This window comes from Scyliorhinus canicula, chromosome 6, assembly GCF_902713615.1.
Source record: "Scyliorhinus canicula chromosome 6, sScyCan1.1, whole genome shotgun sequence".
NCBI classification, from domain to species: Eukaryota; Metazoa; Chordata; class Chondrichthyes; order Carcharhiniformes; family Scyliorhinidae; genus Scyliorhinus; species Scyliorhinus canicula.
Window position 1 is genome coordinate 15,722,901 of NC_052151.1, and position 21,443 is coordinate 15,744,343.

The 21,443-nt window shown below is 50.0% G+C and overlaps 1 protein-coding gene across 1 annotated transcript in view; it reads right to left on the reverse strand.

The window, feature by feature from the left end:
* Positions 1–21,443, reverse strand: part of LOC119966933 (atypical kinase COQ8A, mitochondrial-like) — a 131,328-nt gene that overhangs the window by 62,084 nt on the left and 47,801 nt on the right. The window contains exon 5 of the mRNA XM_038798891.1: positions 10,172–10,246. Coding sequence (XP_038654819.1) covers positions 10,172–10,246 — 75 coding nt within the window. The remainder of the gene's footprint in view (positions 1–10,171; positions 10,247–21,443) is intronic.

Below are 21,443 nucleotides of genomic sequence, written 5' to 3' on the forward strand. Positions count from 1 at the left end.
GCACGGCGACACTGTCCTGGGTATCTCTGGGCACGGCGACCCTGTCCCGGGTATCTCTGGGCACGGCGACCCTGTCCCGGGTATCTCTGGGCACGGCGACCCTGTCCCGGGTATCTCTGGGCACGGCGACCCTGTCCCGGGTATCTCTGGGCACGGCGACCCTGTCCCGGGTATCTCTGGGCACGGCGACCCTGTCCCGGGTATCTCTGGGCACGGCGACCCTGTCCCGGGTATCTCTGGGCACGGCGACCCTGTCCCGGGTATCTCTGGGCACGGCGACCCTGTCCCGGGTATCTCTGGGCACGGCGACCCTGTCCCGGGTATCTCTGGGCACGGCGACCCTGTCCCGGGTATCTCTGGAGTCGGCGACCCTGTCCCGGGTACCTCGGGGCACGGCGACCCTGCCCCGGGTATCTCTGGGCACGGCGACCCTGTCCCGGGTATCTCTGGGCACGGCGACCCTGTCCCGGGTATCTCTGGAGTCGGCGACCCTGTCCCGGGTACCTCGGGGCACGGCGACGCTGCCCCGGGTATCTCTGGGCACGGCGACCCTGTCCCGGGTATCTCTGGGCACGGCGACCCTGTCCCGGGTATCTCTGGGCACGGCGACCCTGTCCCAGGTATCTCTGGGCACGGCGACCCTGTCCCGGGTATCTCTGGGCACGGCGACCCTGTCCTGGGTATCTCTGGGCACGGCGACCCTGCCCCGGGTACCTCTGGAAACAACGACCTCCTGAAAATACTCACCCTGTCGCAGGGGCCCCCCCGTAAATACTAAGGTTCCCATTGTCCCAGATGACAGAGCCTGCTTTCCCCTTTGAGCGGGTACAGGTGACTGGTAGTGATTTAACCAGAGGGTCACAGGGCCTCAGTAAAGGGGCAAGCTTGTGAAGCTTGGACATTCATGAATAACTTCTCCCAGAGACCCCCTGTAAATACTGACACACACCAGAAGACCTCCATCCCCGTATATATCCCCAGACACCAGGGGACCCCCAATGCCTCTAAATATTGGTCGCACACATGAGGGCACACCTTTAAACAATGTCCCACAGCAATGAATGGAAACCCCTGTAAATACTGACACACTCCCGGGTACTCACTGTAAACACTGACACACTCCCGGGTACTCACTGTAAATACTGACACACTCCCGGGGACTCACTGTAAATACTGACACACTCCCGGGGACTCACTGTAAATACTGACACACTCCCGGGGACTCACTGTAAATACTGACACACTCCCGGGGACGCACTCTAAATACTGACACACTCCCGGGGACTCACTGTAAATACTGACACACTCCCGGGGCCTCACTGTAAATACTGACACACTCCCGGGGCCTCACTGAAAATACTGACACACTCCCGGGACTCACTGTAAATACTGACATACTCCAGGGGACTCACTGTAAATACTGACACACTCCCCGGGACTCACTGCAAATACTGAAACATTCCCGGGGACTCTCTGTAAATACTGACACTCCCCCCGGGTACTCACTGTAAATACTGACACATTCCCAGGGACTCACTGTAAATACTGACACACTCCAGGGTACTCACTGTAAATACTGACACATTCCCAGGGACTCACTGTAAATACTGACACACTCCAGGGTACTCACTGTAAATACTGACATACTCCAGGGGACTCACTGTAAATACTGACACACTCCAGGGACTCACTGTAAATACTGACACACTCCCCGGGGACCCACTGTAAATACTGACACACTCCCAGGACACACTGTAAATACTGACACACTCCCCGGGGACACACTGTAAATACTGACACACTCCCGGGACTCACTGTAAATACTGACACACTCCCGGGACTCACTGTAAATACTGACACACTCCCCAGGAACTCACTGTAAATACTGACACACACCCGGGACTCACTGTAAATACTGACACACTCCCCAGGGACTCACTGTAAATACTGACACACTCCCGGGTACTCACTGTAACTACTGACACACTCCCGAGGACTCACTGTAAATACTGGCACATTCCCGGGGACTCACTGTAAATACTGACACACTCCAGGGACTCACTGTAAATACTGACACACTCCCGGGGACTCACTGTGAATACTGACACACTCCCCGGGACTCACTGTAAATACTGACACACTCCCGGGGACTCACTGTAAATACTGACACACTCCCGGGGACTCACTGTAAATACTGACACACTCAGGGTACTCACTGTAAATACTGACACACTCCCCGGGACTCACTGTAAATACTGACACACTCCCGGGGACTCACTGTAATTACTGACACATTCCCGGGGACTCACTGTAAATACTGACACACACCCGGGACTCACTGTAAATACTGACACACTCCCCAGGGACTCACTGTAAATACTAACACACTCCCGGGGACTCACTGTAAATACTGACACACTCCCGGGGACTCACTGTAAATACTGACACATTCCCGGGGACACACTGTAAATACTGACACACTCCCGGGGGCTCACTATAAATACTGACACACTCCCGGGGACTCACTGTAAATACTGACACATTCCCGGGACTCACTGTAAATACTGACACATTCCCGGGGACTCACTGTAAATACTGACACACACCCGGGACTCACTGTAAATACTGACACACTCCCCAGGGACTCACTGTAAATACTGACACAGTCCCGGGGACTCACTGTAAATACTGACACACTCCCCGGGACTCACTGCAAATACTGACACACTCCCGGGTACTCACTGTAACTACTGACACACTCCCGGGGACTCACTGTAAATACTGGCACATTCCCGGGGACTCACTGTAAATACTGACACACTCCCGGGACTCACTGTAAATACTGATACACTCCCCGGGACTCACTGTAAATACTGACACACTCCCCGGGACTCACTGTAAATACTGGCACATTCCCGGGGACTCACTGTAAATACTGACACACTCCAGGGACTCACTGTAAATACTGATACACTCCCGGGGACTCACTGTGAATACTGACACACTCCCCGGGACTCACTGTAAATACTGACACACTCCCGGGGACTCACTGTAAATACTGACACACTCCCCGGGACTCACTGTAAATACTGACACACTCCCGGGGACTCACTGTAATTACTAACACATTCCCGGGGACTCACTGTAAATACTGACACACACCCGGGACTCACTGTAAATACTGACACACTCCCGGGACTCACTGTAAATACTGACACACTCCCGGGGACTCACTGTAAATACTGACACACTCCCCAGGGACTCACTGTAAATACTGACACAGTCCCGGGGACTCACTGTAAATACTGACACACTCCCGGGGACTCACTGTAAATACCGACACACTCCCGGGGACTCACTGTAAATACTGACACATTCCCGGGGACTCACTGTAAATACTGACACACACCCGGGACTCACTGTAAATACTGACACACTCCCGGGGACTCACTGTAAATACTGACACAGTCCCCAGGGACTCACTGTAAATACTGACACACTCCTCGGGGACTCACTGTAAATACTGACACACACCCGGGACTCACTGTAAATACTGACACACACCCGGGACTCACTGTAAATACTGACACACACCCGGGACTCACTGTAAATACTGACACACTCCCCGGGACTCACTGTAAATACTGACACACTCCCGGGGACTCACTGTAATTACTGACATATTCCCGGGGACTCACTGTAAATACTGACACACACCCGGGACTCACTGTAAATACTGACACACTCCCCAGGGACTCACTGTAAATACTGACACAGTCCCGGGGACTCACTGTAAATACTGACACTCTCCCCGGGACTCACTGTAAATACTGACACTCTCCCCGGGACTCACTGTAAATACTGACACACTCCCGGGGACTCACTGTAAATACTGACACACTCCCGGGGACTCACTGTAAATACTGACACATTCCCGGGGACTCACTGTAAATACTGACACACACCCGGGACTCACTGTAAATACTGACACATTCCCGGGGACTCACTGTAAATACTGACACACACCCGGGACTCACTGTAAATACTGACACACTCCCCAGGGACTCACTGTAAATACTGACACACTCCCGGGGACTCACTGTAAATACCGACACACTCCCGGGGACTCACTGTAAATACTGACACATTCCCGGGGACTCACTGTAAATACTGACACACACCCGGGACTCACTGTAAATACTGACACTCTCCCCGGGACTCACTGTAAATACTGACACTCTCCCCGGGACTCACTGTAAATACTGACACACTCCCCGGGGACTCACTGTAAATACTGACACACTCCCGGGGACTCACTGTAAATACTGACACATTCCCGGGGACTCACTGTAAATACTGTCACACTCCAGGGACTCACTGTAAATACTGACACACTGCCGGGGACTCACTGTAAATACTGACACACTCCCGGGACTCAGTGTAAATACTGACACACTCCCCGGGACTCACTGTTAATACTGACACACTCCCGGGACTCAGGGTAAATACTGACACACTCCCGGGGACTCACTGTAAATACTGACACACTCCAGGGACTCACTGTAAATACTGACACACTCCCCGGGACTCACTGTAAATACTGACACACTCTCAGGAAACCACTGTAAATACTGACACACTCCCGGGGACTCACTGTAAATACTGACATACTCTCAGGAAACCTCTAAATACTGACAAACTCTCAGGAAACCCCTGTAAATACTGACACACTCTCAGGAAACCACTGTAAATACTGATACACAGGTCAGGAAACCACTGTAAATACTGACACACTCTCAGGAAGCCTCTGTAAATACAGACACATGCACGAGAAATCCCCTGTAAATACTGACACTCTCAGAAAACCCCTGTAAATACTGACACACTCTCAGGAAACCTCTGTAAATACTGACACACTCTCAGGAAACCCCTGTAAATACTGACACACTCTCAGGAAACCACTGTAAATACTGACGCACTCTCGGGAAACCTCTGTAAATACTGACACACTCTCAGGAAACCCCTGTAAATATGACACACTCTCAGGAAACCTCTGTAAATACTGACACACTCTCAGGAAACCACTGTAAATACTGACACACTCCGGGGACTCACTGTAAATACTGACATACTCCCGGGTACTCACTATAAATACTGACACACTCTCAGGAAACCTCTGTAAATACTGACACATTCCCGGGGACTCACGTTAAATACTGACACACTCTCAGGAAACCCCTGTAAATACTGACACACTCTCAGGAAACCTCTGTAAATACTGACACATTCCCGGGGACTCACGTTAAATACTGAGACACTCTCAGGAAACCCCTGTAAATACTGACACACTCTCAGGAAACACCTGTAAATACTGACACACTCCCAGGAAACCCCTGTAAATTCTGACACACTCCCAGGGACTCACTTTAAATACTGAGTAAGAAGTCTTACAACACCAGGTTAAAGTCCAACAGGTTTGTTTCAAACACGAGCTTTCGGAGCACGGCTCCTCCTTCAGGTGACGTCAGATTTTAAATACTGACACACTCCCGGGGATTCACTGTAAATACTGACACACTCCCGGGGACTCACTGTAAATACTGACACACTCCCGGGGATTCACTGTAAATACTGACACACTCCCGGGACTCACTGTAAATACTGACACACTCCCAGGACTCACTGTAAATACTGACACACTCCCCGGGACTCACTGTAAATACTGACACACTCCCGGGGACTCACTGTAAATGCTGACACACTCCCGGGGACTCACTGTAAATACTGACACACTCCCCGGGGTCTCACTGTAAATACTGACACACTCTCAGTAAACCACTGTAAATACTGACACACTCCCGGGGTCTCACTGTAAATATGACACACTCTCAGGAAACCCCTATAAATACTGACACACTCTCAGGAAACCCCTGTAAATACTGACACACTCTCAGGAAACCGCTGTAAATACTGACACACGCACGAGAAAACCCTGTAAATACTGACACACTCTCAGGAAATCACTGTAAATATGACACTCTCAGGAAACCTCTGTAAATATGACACACTCAGGAAACCCCTGTAAATACTGACACACTCTCAGGAAACCCCTGTAAATACTGACACACTCTCAGGAAATCACTGTAAATACTGACACACTCTCGGGAAACCCCTGTAAATACTGACACACTCCCGGGGACTTACTGTAAATACTGACACACTCCCGGGGACTCACTGTAAATACTGACACACTCCCGGGACTCACTGTAAATACTGACACACTCCCGGGGACTTACTGTAAATATGACACACTCTCAGGAAATCACTGTAAATATGACACTCTCAGGAAACCCCTGTAAATACTGACACACTCTCAGGAAACCACTGTAAATACTGACATAGTCAGGAAATCACTGTAAATACTGACACACTCTCAGGAAACCTCTGTAAATATGACAGACTTTCAGGAAATCACTGTAAATATGACACACTCTCAGCAAATCACTGTAAATACTGATACTCTCAGGAAACCCCTGTAAATACTGACACACTCTCAGGAAATCACTTTAAATACTGACACTCTCTTAGGAAACCACTGTAAATACTGACACACTCTCAGGAAACCGCTGTAAATACTGACACACGCATGAGAAAACCCCTGTAAATACTGACACACTCAGGAAACCTCTGTAAATACTGACACACTCTCAGGAAACCTCTGTAAATATGACACACTCTCAGGAAATCACTGTAAATACTGACAGACTCAGGGAACACCTGTAAATACTGACACACGCATGAGAAAACCCCTGTAAATACTGACACACTCAGGAAACCTCTGTAAATACTGACACACTCTCAGGAAACCCCTGTAAATACTGACACACTCTCAGGAAACCCCTGTAAATACTGACACACTCTCAGGAAACCCCTGTAAATATGACACTCTCTCAGGAAACCACTGTAAATATGACACACTCTCAGGAAGCCTCTGTAAATACTGACACACTCTCAGGAAACCTCTGTAAATACTGACACACGCATGGGAAAACCCCTGTAAATACTGACACACTCTCGGGAAACCCCTGTAAATACTGACACACTCTCGGGAAACCCCTGTAAATACTGACACTCTCAGGAAATCACTGTAAATATGACACACTCTCAGGAAACCACTGTAAATATGACACACTCTCAGGAAACCCCTGTAAATACTGACACACTCTCAGGAACCCCTGTAAGTACTGACACACTCTCAGGAAACCTCTGTAAATACTGACACACTCTCAGGAACCCCTGTAAATACTGACACACTCAGGAAACCTCTGTAAATACTGACACACTCTCAGGAAATCACTGTAAATACTGACACACTCAGGAAACCTCTGTAAATACTGACACACTCTCAGGAAATCACTGTAAATACTGACACACTCTCAGGAAACCCCTGTAAATACTGACACACTCAGGAAACCCCTGTAAATACTGAAACACTCTCAGGAAACACCTGTAAATATGACACACTCTCAGGAAACCTCTGTAAATACTGACACACTCTCAGGAAACCTCTGTAAATACTGACACACTCTCAGGAAATCACTGTAAATACTGACACACTCTCAGGAAGCCTCTGTAAATACTGACACATTTTCAGGTCAGGAAACCTTTGTAAATACTGACACACTCTCAGGAAGCCTCTGTAAATACAGACACACGCACGAGAAATCCCCTGTAAATACTGACACTCTCAGGAAACCACTGTAAATATGACACACTCTCAGGAAACCTCTGTATATACTGACACATTCTCAGGAAACCTCTGTAAATACTGACACACTCTCAGGAAACCTCTGTAAATACTGACACACTCTCGGGAAACCTCTGTAAATACTGACACACTCCTGGGGACTCACTGTAAATACTGACACACTCTCAGGAAACCTCTGTAAATATGACACACTCTCAGGAAACCTCTGTAAATACTGACACACTCCTGGGGACTCACTGTAAATACTGACACACTCTCAGGAAACCCCTGTAAATACTGACACACTCTCAGGAAACCCCTGTAAATACTGACACACTCTCAGGAAACCCCTGTAAATACTGACACACTCAGGAAATCACTGTAAATATGACACACTCTCAGGAAATCACTGTAAATACTGACACTCTCTTAGGAAACCCCTGTAAATACTGACACACTCTCAGGAAACCCCTGTAAATACTGACACACTCAGGAAATCACTGTAAATATGACACACTCTCAGGAAATCACTGTAAATATGACACACTCTCAGGAAACCCCTGTAAATACTGACACACTCTCAGGAAACCCCTGTAAATACTGACACACTCAGGAAATCACTGTAAATATGACACACTCTCAGGAAATCACTGTAAATACTGACACACTCTCAGGAAACCCCTGTAAATACTGACACACTCTCAGGAAATCACTAAATACTGACACACTCAGGAAATCACTGTAAATATGACACACTCTCAGGAAACCCCTGTAAATACTGACACACTCAGGAAATCACTGTAAATATGACACACTCTCAGGAAATCACTGTAAATACTGACACTCTCTTAGGAAACCACTGTAAATACTGAAACTCTCAGGAAACCCCTGTAAATACTGACAGACTCAGGGAACCCCTGTAAATACTGACACACTCTCAGGAAATCACTGTAAATACTGACACTCTCTCAGGAAATCACTGTAAATACTGACACTCTCAGGAAACCCCTGTAAATACTGACAGGCTCAGGGAACCCCTGTAAATACTGACACACTCTCAGAAAATCACTGTAAATACTGACACACTCAGGAAACCCCTGTAAATACTGACAGACTCAGGGAACCCCTGTAAATACTGACAAATTCCCAGCCAATTCTGAAATTCATTCCAACAGTGACACCACTTTGTAAATGTTTCATTGGCTGGGGACATATCCAATAAGCAATGGCGTTGAAGCATTTTCTGTTTCAATGACCATTTGAAAAGGGCACAAATCTGTGCCATCCCCCAATGTGGAGTCAGAGACGGAGGCAAAGTCAATCCACATTCGATGCAGACTGGTGCTGCGAACTGTATACCTGCCCTCATCCCTACCACAGGTGGATTATCCCAAGGTTAGATGGGGGGTTACAGGGATGGGAGTGAGCGTCGATAGGGTGCTCCTTCAGAGGGTCGGTGCAGACTCAATGGGCCGAATGGCCTGCTTCAGCACCGTCAGGATTCTATATCCTTTAATATTCCTTCTTTTACATCTTTGTCCCATTCCTTTTGCATGCTTTAATGGCCACTGGTACTGAAGCTCTCCCTGTTCCAGTAACTCTTGAGAAACAATGCTTCTATCTTCCTTTTTAATTCTCTAAGTAGTCATCCCAGCTCTCTACCCCTAGTTACCTCTGTACTGGATTATTCTAACGCACTCCTGACAGATCGCTCACATTCTACCTACTGTAAACGTTCATTCATTGAAATCTCTGTTGCTCGCGTCTTTACCAACCCTCATTCACTAGACCCACTGTGCTCACTGACTGACCCTGGTTCCATGGAAAGCAATGCCACAATTTTAATACTCTCATCGTGTTTTCAAATTCCTCCATGACCTCTACCCCGCCTCACAACTCTCTCTCTTTCACCTCCTCCAGCCCCACAACTCGCCAACATAACTGTGCTCCTCTAATTGTGGCCTCTTTTACATTACCAATCACATTCGCTCCTCCATTGGTGGCCATGTGACCAGTTGCCTCGGCCCCAAACTCTGGAATACCCTCCATACACATCTCCATCTCTCCAGTCTGCTTTCCTCCTTGAGGACATTTTAAAACTAGCTCTTTGACCAGGTTTTTGGACACCCGTCCGATTGCCTTATGTAGCTTTGTGTCAGACAGAGTCTGAGAACACGCCCGTGAAGTGATTCAGGACATTCCACAGTATTAAAGGTCTTATATAAATGTTGTTGTCTGGCAACCGGTCAAAACAGCCCCTTCCCGCGGGTCCCACCCACTGCATTCAGTCTCCACCCAACAAGAATGTACGTCAGTCGCAAGTGACCACAGAAACAAGACAGTGTGACGGAGCCAGACCACCATTCCCTGAGCAGACGCTGCTCACCCTCAGGAGCATGGTAAGCTGAACACACTTCCACCTACCCTCACGCTCCTCAGGCCTCCATGTCTTCTTGGCGACTTCTGCCAAGGCCCCAATTCCGAGACCAACAGCCAAACCTGTCCGAAGAGAAATAAGAAGAGTGAGCACTTGGTCAGGAAGCCTTCTTCATCCACCGCCAGAGGATTATTGAACAATTCAAACAATCTCTGGACATAGCACCCTGCAACAGACCATTGGGGAAGGGCAGAAACCATGGCCAAAATTGGCCGCAGGTGGAGGTGGGTCCAAGTTAACATTGACTAATAGTCATTCTGGATTAGAACGTGGCCACTGGAGCTTACCACATCCACCTGAGCACAAAGACAGGCCTCGTTTTCAAATTCACATCCAATAGACAGCACCCTTTGCAGTGCAGAGCTTCCTCAGTGCCGCACTGGAGTTGTTAGCCTGGAATCAAGTGGACCAAAGGCCATAAATGAAAGTTGGTGGATCAGAGAGAACATTTTGGAACAAGTTGTCAGGGATTCCCCCCCCATCCAATTGATTCAGTAATGTTCTTTCCCAGTGTTATGGGCCAGGGTTTAGAGAACCCCAAAGTGTATCATGGAGTTCACCTGACCCACAACTTTTAATAGATTGTGGTATGGGGAGCACACGGCCCACTCTACAGGTGTGGTACAGCAGAAATGGAAAAGTATTTTTTAAAAGCAAAACAATGTTTATTCTATGAACTCAAGTTAACCTTTTTCAAACATACAGTGAACATCTTAGCAACTATTAATTCAAATACAACCCCCAAAGAATACAACACTAAGTAATTCTTACTTTCCTTTCACATCCATAAGACTTAAAAACACCTTTTAACAGAAAGACATCAGGCTTAACTTCACTACTGAGAACAGTTACGAGGTTGAGATCAGCAAATGGACATTCAGAAGCTTGTAGAGATTCACACACATCCTGCTGTGATTGCAACTTCTCCAAAACTAAAATGAAACCAAACCCACCCTGCAGCAAAAAGCCTAAAGCGAAAGTAAAAAGTGGACAGACGGCCCAGCTCCATCCACTCTGACATCACTGCAGTAATAAACACCCATTTCTTAAAGGTGCTCTCACGACAGATACTTATATACACACCCATTTATAAACACCCATTTCTTAAAGGAACTCTCACATGACACCAGTCTGGCCTATTCTCGTGTCCAGGCCAGAATCCAGACTCTCAGCAATGTGACTGCCTCTGAAATGACCGAGCAATCCACTCGGTTGTATCAGAGAGAACATAAGAAATAAAAAACAGAGGGCAGCACGGTGGTGCAGTGGGTTAGCATTGCTGCCTCACGGCGCCGAGTTCCCAGGTTCGAATCCCGGCTCTGGGTCACTGTCCGTGTGGAGTTTGCACATTCTCCCCGTGTTTGTGTGGGTTTCGCCCCCACAACCCAAAGATGTGCAGATTAGGTGGATTGGCCACGCTAAATTACCCCTTAATTGGAAAAAATGAATTGGGTACTCTAAATTTTTTTTAATTTTTTTTAAATAGAATGATCAGGACAATCACCCTTCTAACCTAACCTGCCAATCACCCTTCTAACTTAACCTGCCAATCACCCTTCTAACCTAACCTGCCAATCACCCTTCTAACCTAACCTGCCAATCACCCTTCTAACCTAACCTGCCAATCACCCTTCTAACCTAACCTGCCAATCACCCTTCTAACCTAACCTGCCAATCACCCTTCTAACCTAACCTGCCAATCACCCTTCTAACCTAACCTGCCAATCACCCTTCTAACCTAACCTGCCAATCAATAAGATCTTCTACCCCAGCCCCATCTTCCTGGGTTTTGTCATTACTTTGCCCCACCAAGAGGATTCTGCCCCTTCGAATTGGTTCCAATGGCTCCACATTCCGAGGGAATCATAATCGACCAATCTTAACTACAACAATGTAGAAATCAGGTCAGAAAGTCACCTTCCCACCATTTGAGCGGTTCCCCACTCAAATAGTGTATCGAGTACCAAAGTTAAAATGAAGCGATAACACCCATTAAATAAAGTGAGACAGGCCACCAGGTGTAAAACGGGGAGGGAATTCTAGGCAGTGGGCGTTCATTTGAAATCTCTCAGCTCTCATCTGGCACCCAAAGATGACAAATGTTTCAAATTATATTCCAAAAAAGGTAATGGAGACAAAATGGTTCAGGAACTGTGTAACACCAGGTGTTGCCTGAACGAGTACACGCTTCACTTGGCCTGGACTTGCTAAACAGGCCGACTCCTGCCTGACCCTCCCTTTTAACTGGAACACTCCCCTAGTTCACAATACCAGATCCTAGCTGCCATGAACCTCACGTAAAGCAGCACCTCCTTACACCTCTGCTGACAGCTCCAATTCGTCTCTCGCAACAAAGGTCAATTCAGTTGCTGGTATGATCGGCGATTCAACAGAAATGTTCAAAATTAGGAAAGATTTTCATGCGGTAGATAGGGAGAGGCTGACACCACTGGCAGGAAGGTCAGTAAACCAGCGTGCTCAGATTGCAGATAATTGGCAAAAGGCGAGATCAGGATTTTGTTTTAAATAAACGTAGTGAGTTATCAACCTAAAAGGAGCACAGAAGTGAATTGAATAGTAAATTTGAAAATGGAATGGGCAAAAATTAAAGTTAGCAGGACAATGGAGGAAGGGCAATTGAGTTGGACCAACACAAAGCTCATAGAACGATACAGCGCAGTACAGGCCCTTCGGCCCTCGATGTTGCACCGACATGGAAAAAAAACTAAAGGCCATCTAACCTACACTATGCCCTTATCATCCATATGCTTATCCAATAAACTTTTAAATGCCCTCAATGTTGGCGAGTTCACTACTGTTGCAGGTAGGGCATTCCACGGCCTCACCACTCTTTGCGTAAAAAACCCACCTCTGACCTCTGTCCTATATCTATTACCCCTCAATTTAAGGCTATGTCCCCTCGTGCTAGCCACCTCCATCCGCGGGAGAAGGCTCTCGCTGTCCACCCTATCTAACCCTCTTATCATTTTGTATGCCTCTATTAAGTCACCTCTTAACCTTCTTCTCTCTAACGAAAACAACCTCAAGTCCATCAGCCTTTCCTCATAAGATTTTCCCTCCATACCAGGCAACATCCTGGTAAATCTCCTCTGCACCCGTTCCAAGGCTTCCACGTCCTTCCTATAATGAGGCGACCAGAACTGTACGCAATACTCCAAATGCGGCCGTACTAGAGTTTTGTACAACTGCAACATGACCTCATGGCTCCGGAACTCAATCCCTCTACCAATAAAGGCCAACACACCATAGGCCTTCTTCACAACCCTATCAACCTGGGTGGCAACTTTCAGGGATCTATGTACATGGACACCGAGATCCCTCTGCTCATCCACACTACCAAGAATTTTACCATTAGCCAAATATTCCGCATTCCTGTTATTCTTTCCAAAGTGAATCACCTCACACTTCTCCACATTAAACTCCATTTGCCACCTCTCAGCCCAGCTCTGCAGCTTATCTATGTCACTCTGTAACCTGCAACATCCTTCCGCACTGTCTACAACTCCACCGACTTTAGTGTCGTCTGCAAATTTACTCACCCATCCTTCTGCGCCCTCCTCTAGGTCATTTATAAAAATGACAAACAGCAACGGCCCCAGAACAGATCCTTGTGGTACGCCACTCGTAACTGAACTCCATTCTGAACATTTCCCATCAACTACCACTCTCTGTCTTCTTTCAACTAGCCAATTTCTGATCCACATCTCTAAATCACCCTCAATCCCCAGCCTCCGTATTTTCTGCAATAGCCGACCGTGGGGAACCTTATCAAATGCTTTACTGAAATCCATATACACCACATCAACTGCTCTACCCTCGTCTACCTGTTCAGTCACCTTCTCAAAGAACTCGATAAGGTTTGTGAGGCACGACCTACCCTTCACAAAACCATGCTGACTATCCCTAATCATATTATTCCTATCTAGATGATTATAAATCGTATCTTTTATAATCCTCTCCAAGACCTTACCCACCACAGACGTTAGGCTCACCGGCCTATAGTTACCGGGGTTATCTCTACTCCCCTTCTTGAACAAAGGGACCACATTTGCTATCCTCCAGTCCTCTGGCACTATTCCTGTAGCCAATGATGACCTAAAAATCAAAGCCAAAGGCTCAGCAATCTCTTCCCTGGCTTCCCAGAGAATCCTAGGATAAATCCCATCCGGCCCCGGGGACTTATCTATTTTCACCTTGTCCAGAATTGCCAACACTTCTTCACTACGCACCTCAATGCCATCTATTCTAATAGCCTGGGTCTCAGCATTCTCCTCCACAATATTATCTTTTTCTTGAGTGAATACTGACGAAAAGTATTCATTTAGTATCTCGCTTATCTCCTCAGCCTCCACACACAACTTCCCATCACTGTCCTTGACTGGCCCTACTCTTACCCTAGTCATTCTTTTATTCCTGACATACCTATAGAAAGCTTTTGGGTTTTCCTTGATCCTACCTGCCAAAGACTTCTCATGTCCCCTCCTTGCTCGTCTCAGCTCTCTCTTTAGATCCTTCCTCGCTTCCTTGTAACTATCAAGCGCCCCAACTGAAACTTCACGCCTCATCTTCACATAGGCCTGCTTCTTCCTCTTAACAAGAGATTCCACTTCTTTGGTAAACCATGGTTCCCTCGCTCGGCCCCTTCCTCCCTGCCTGACTGGTACGTACTTATCAAGAACATGCAATAGCTGTTCCTTGAACAAGCTCCACATATCCAGTGTGCCCAACCCTTGCAGCCTACTTCTCCAACCAACACATCCTAAGTCATGTCTAATGGCATCATAATTGCCCTTCCCCCAGCTATAACTCTTGCCCTGCGGGGTATACTTATCCCTTTCCATCACTAACGTAAAGGTCACCGAATTGTGGTCACTGTTTTCAAAGTGCTCACCTACCTCCAGATCTAACACCTGGCCTGGTTCATTACCCAAAACCAAATCCAATGTGGCCTCGCCTCTTGTTGGCCTGTCAACATATTGTGTCAGGAAACCCTCCTGCACACATTGTACAAAGAATGACCCATCTAATGTACTCGAACTATATCTTTTCCAGTCAATATTTGGAAAGTTAAAGTCTCCCATAACAACTACCCTGTTACTTTCGCTCTTTTCCAGAATCATCTTCGCCATCCTTTCCTCTACATCCCTAGAACTATTAGGTGGCCTATAGAAAACTCCCAACAGGGTGACCTCTCCTTTCCTGTTTCTAACCTCAGCCCATACTACCTCAGAAGAAGAGTCCCCATCTAGCATCCTTTCCGCCACCGTAATACTGTCCTTGACTAGCAGCGCCACACCTCCCCCTCTTTTGCCCCCTTCTCTGAGCTTACTAAAACACCTAAACCCCGGAACCTGCAACAACCATTCCTGTCCCTGCTCTATCCATGTCTCTGAAATGGCCACAACATCGAAGTCCCAGGTACCAACCCATGCTGCCAGTTCCCCTACCTTATTTCGTATACTCCTGGCATTGAAGTAGACACACTTCAAACCACCTACCTGAACACTGGCACCCTCTTGCGAAGTCAAATCTGTGCTCCAGACGTCTATACTCTCAATCTCCCGTACCCCAAAACTACAATCCAGGTTCCCATGCCCCTGCTGAATTAGTTTAAACCCCCCCAAAGAGCACTAACAAATCTCCCCCCCAGGATATTGGTGCCCCTCAGGTTCAGATGTAGACCATCCTGTCTATAGAGGTCCCACCTTCCCCAGAAAGAGCCCCAATTATCCAGAAATCTGAATCCCTCCCGCCTGCACCATCCCTGTAGCCACGTGTTTAATTGCTCTCTCTCCCTATTCCTCATCTCACTATCACGTGGCACGGGCAACAACCCAGAGATAACAACTCTGTTTGTTCTCGCTCTGAGCTTCCATCCTAGCTCCCTAAAGGCCTGCCTGACATCCTTGTCCCCTTTCCTACCTATGTCGTTAGTGCCAATGTGGACTACGACTTGGGGCTGCTCCCCCTCCCCCTTAAGGACCCGGAAAACACGATCCGAGACATCACTTACCCTTGCACCTGGGAGGCAACATACCAAACGTGAGTCTCTCTCGCTCCCACAAAATCTCCTATCTGTGCCCCTGACTATTGAGTCCCCAATTACTAGTGTTCTACTCCTTTCCCCCCTTCCCTTCTGAGCAACAGGGACAGACTCCGTGCCAGAGGCCCGTACCCCATGGCTTACCCCTGGTAAGTCGTCCCCCCCACAAGTATCCAAAACGGTATACTTGTTACTCAGGGGAACGACCGCAGGGGGTCCCTGCACTGACTGCTTCTTCCCAGTCCCTCTTACAGTTACTTCCCTGAAGCTCCTATCTATGACCCCCTCTGCCTCCCGAATGATCCGAAGTTCATCCAGCTCAAGCTCCAGGTCCCTAACACGGTTTTTGAGGAGCTGGAGTTGGGTGCACTTCCCACAGATGAAATCAGCAGGGACACTGACGGCGTCCCTCACCTCAAACATTCTGCAGGAGGAGCATTGTACTGCCTTCCCTGACATCACCTCTAGATTTAAAAAAAAAAACAAGAAAAAGAAAAAGAAAGGAAGAGCTTACCTGATATTACCTCAAACCCTGCTCCCGCCGAAAGTTAAGCAAATTTAAAGGCACTCACTCACCTTCACGACAGGTCCCTGCTCCCGCTTCCCAACCACCGTGGGGTGGGGGGGTTGGTTAGAGGAGGAGGTAGGGTGGGAAACACTCACGAAGTGTTTCGGGTTTAACTGTCAGTTGCCAACAGCCCTTCCACAAACCACCTTCAACTTAGGCTGACCGACTTCCGGTTGCGGCTATGACCAGCTAAGTCGCACGTTTGGCTGCTCCTGCTACAAAGGTGTTTTCGGGCCGATTGGAGGGCCCCAACGGCGCTGTAAGGACAAATCCCGGTGGGGGAAGGCTCCCTGAAGAGAACCAGACCAACTTTATGGTCGGTACCCGGAGTGGGGTGGTAAAGAAAGCAACAGCAGCTCCCAAAAAAAAGCGGGGGAAGAAGACCAAAATGGCGGCCGGTGGCGCACCCGAGGAATGGAGGAAATGGGCGGAGGAGCAGCAGGCCGCTCTCCTGCGCTTCTTTACGGAGCTGAAAATGGAGCTCTTGGAGTCAATGAATGCGACGACCACCAGGCTGATGGGAGCCCAGGCGACCCAAGAGGCGTCGATTCGGGAGCTGCAACAGGAGATGACTGTGAGGGAGGAGGAGGCCACGGTCCTCGTGGGAAAGGTAGAGGTGCACGAGGCACTCCACCTGAAATGGCAGAGCCGTTTTGAGGAGCTGGATACCCGAATGAGGCGGAAGAACCTGAGGATCTTGGGCCTGGCAGAAGGCCTGGAGGGGTCAGACCTCCCGGGATATGTAGCAGAAATGCTGAGCTCCCTGATGGGGGCAGGGGCCGTCCCTTCGCCCCTGGAGCTGGAAGAGGCCTACAGGGTCATGGCTAGGAGGCCAAGAGCAAATGAGCCCCCGAGGGCGGTGCTGGTGCGGTTCCAGCGACTCAGCGATCGTGAGAGAGTGCTGGAGTGGGCCAAGAGGGAAAGGAGCAGCAAGTGGGAGAATTCGACGGTGAGGGTCTACCAGGACTGGAGTGCGGAGGTGGCAAAGCGGCGGGCCCGGTACAACCGGACGAAGGCGGTGCTACATGCAAAACGGATCAGGTTCGGAATGCTGCAGCCAGCGCGCTTGTGGGTCACCTACAGGAACCAACACCACTATTTTGAGTCCCCAGAGGAGGCGTGGGCCTTTGTACAGGAAGAGAAACTGGACTCGAATTAGACCCAGGGGATACTTGGCGGCCGTAGCCGCTCGGGTACTTTCAGCTGAATTCTTTGTTTGGATTTTGAACTCTTGCTGTGGTTTTTCTTCTGATGTTTTTTCCCCCTTTGCCAACTTCCCTTAGTTATTGTTATTGTGGTTATTCATGGTTATTTATGGTTATTTATGCTGTTTGGTAGAGGGCGACTGTTAAGTACATTGTTATTTGTTATTTATCTGTTATTTATAATGTTAAGTTGGGGAGGTGGGACGGGGGGGAGAGCAGATCGGGGATATGGGCTCCTAGGGGGGGTTCTTTTACAGGCATGGACGGGGACGGGGGTGGAACTGAAGATGGTGGGGTGGGGTGTGGCAGGGCGAAAGCGCGGGCTTTCCTCTGTTTTCCCGCGCGCGGGGCAGAGGAGGGGGGAGGGGAGGAGTGCGGGGCGTGGCTAGCAATGGCGACCTTTCCCGCGCTGGAGCGGGGCCAGGGAGGAGTGGCAAGGGGGGGGAGGCCCGCCCCCGAGCCGGGGGGAGTCGGAGTGTGGCAGGAGCAGCCGGGTCAGCGTGAACCAGCTGACTTACGGGAGTACGATGGAGGGTACATCGCGGCTAGGAGGGGTCCTAGCCTGGGGGGGGGGGAGGGGGGTTAGGGAGGGACACCGGGTTGCTGCTGAAAAGACCAGAAACGGGAAGTGGAGGACTGGAGAGGTGGGGGGAGGGGGACATCGTCATGGGGAGCGGGTCAGAAGGGGAGGGTCGACCCGGGGCGAGCAGGGAACAGGACATGGCTAATCGGCAGGGGAAGGGGGCGGGTCGCCCCGCGACCCGGCTGATCACTTGGAACGTGAGGGGGTTGAATGGGCCGGTCAAGAGATCAAGGGTATTCTCACACCTGAAGGGACTGAAGGCTGATGTAGCAATGTTACAGGAGACCCATTTGAAGGTAGTGGACCAGGTTCGCCTGAGAAGGGGGTGGGTGGGACAGGTGTTCCACTCTGGATTGGACGCAAAGAACCGGGGGGTGGCGATTCTGGTGGGAAAGAGGGTGTCGTTCGTGGCGGAGGAGGTGGTGGCGGATAAGGAGGGTAGGTATGTGATGGTGAAGGGTAAGCTGCAGGGGGAGAAAGTGGTGATGGTCAACGTATATGCCCCGAACTGGGATGACGCGGGTTTTATGAGGCGCCTATTGGGCCTCATTCCGGGACTGGAGGCAGGGGGCTTGATCATGGGGGGGGACTTTAACACAGTGCTGGACCCCGGGCTAGACAGATCGAGCTCAAGGACCAATAGGAGGCCGGCAGCGGCAGAAGTGCTGAGGGGGTACATGGAGCAGATGGGAGGAGTAGACCCATGGAGGTTTGGTAGGCCGAGGGCGAGGGAGTATTCCTTTTTCTCCCACGTCCATAGAGTGTACTCCAGAATCGATTTCTTCGTGTTGAGCAGGGGGCTGATCCCGAGGGTACGGGAAGCTGAGTACTCGGCCATTGCGATCTCTGATCATGCACCGCATTGGGTGGATGTGGAAATGGGGGAGGCGCGGGACCAGCGCCCGCTGTGGCGGCTGGATGTGGGGCTGTTAGCGGATGACGAGGTGTGTAAAAGGGTCCGGAAGAGCATTGAGAGCTATCTGGACTTGAATGACACGGGTGAGGTGCAGGTGGGGATGGTCTGGGAGGCCCTGAAGGCAGTGATCAGGGGAGAGCTGATCTCCATAAGGGCGCACAGAGAAAGAAAGGAGAGGCAGGAGAGGGAGAGGCTGGTGGGGGAGCTATTGGAAGTGGATAGGAGATATGCGGAGGCACCAGAGGAGGGGCTGCTGGGAGAACGGCGCAGCCTGCAGGTCAAGTTCGACCTGCTGACCACCAGGAAGGCAGAGACGCAGTGGAGAAGGGCACAGGGCGCGGTCTATGAGTATGGGGAAAAGGCGAGCAGGATGCTGGCACACCAGCTTCGCAAACGAGATGCGGCTAGGGAGATTGGGGGAGTGAAGGAGAGGGGCGGGAAGGTAGTGCAGAAGGGGCAAGAAGTGAACGGGGTCTTCAGGGATTTTTACAAGGAGTTGTATCGGTCTGAGCCGCCGACGAGGAGAGGGGGAATGGAGGACTTCCTAAACAAATTGAGGTTCCCAAGGGTCCAGGAGGGGCTGGTAGAAGGGCTGGGGGCGCCAATAGGGCTAGAGGAGCTAGTCAAGGGAATAGGTCAGATGCAAGCGGGGAAGGCGCCGGGGCCAGATGGGTTCCCGGTGGAATTCTATAAGAAAAATGTGGACTTGGTGGGACCGGTGCTGGTACGAGCCTTTAATGAGGCGCGAGAGGGGGGGGTTCTGCCCCCGACAATGTCGCAGGCTCTGATCTCCCTGATATTGAAGCGGGATAAAGACCCCGTGCAGTGCGGGTCCTACAGGCCTATCTCGCTTCTGAACGTGGATGCCAAGTTGCTGGCAAAGATCCTGGCAGCTAGAATAGAGGATTGTGTGCCAGGGGTAATCCATGAGGACCAGACGGGGTTCGTGAAGGGGCGGCAGCTCAACACGAACGTGCGGAGACTGCTGAATGTAATTATGATGCCGGCAGTGGAGGGGGAGGCTGAGATAGTGGTAGCGCTGGACGCGGAGAAGGCATTCGATAGGGTGGAGTGGGAGTACCTGTGGGAGACGTTGGAACGGTTTGGGTTTGGGGAAGGGTTTATTAAGTGGGTGAAGTTGCTCTACTCGGCCCCGATGGCGAGTGTAGTGACAAACGGGAGGAGGTCGGAGTATTTCGGGCTCCACCGAGGGACCAGGCAGGGATGTCCCCTATCCCCCCTACTTTTCGCACTGGCGATTGAACCGTTGGCGATGGCACTGAGGGATTCAGGGGGGTGGAGAGGACTGACTAGGGGAGGGGAGGAACATCGAGTATCGCTGTATGCGGACGATCTACTGCTGTACGTGGCAGACCCAGAAGGGGGAATGCCGGAGATAATGGAACTATTAGCAGAGTTTGGGGACTTTTCGGGGTACAAACTAAATTTGGGCAAAAGCGAGGTTTTTGTGATACGCCCGGGGGACCAGGGAGAGGGTATTGGGAGACTCCCCTTCAAGCGAGCAGGAAAGAGCTTTAGGTACTTAGGGGTGCAGGTGGCAAGGAACTGGGGGACCCTCCACAAGTTGAACTTTTCCAGGCTGGTGGAACAGATGGAGGAGGAATTTAAGAGGTGGGACATGGTACCGTTGTCGCTGGCGGGGAGGGTGCAGTCAATCAAAATGACGGTCCTCCCAAGGTTCTTGTTTTTATTTCAGTGCTTGCCCATCTTCCTCCCTAGGGCCTTCTTCAAAAGGTGACGAGTAGCATCATGAGCTACGTGTGGGCGCATGGCACCCCAAGGGTGAGGAGGGTCTTTTTGGAGCGGAGTAGGGACAGTGGAGGGCTGGCACTGCCCAATCTCTCGGGGTACTACTGGGCGGCAAATGTGTCAATGGTGCGCAAGTGGATGATGGAAGGGGAG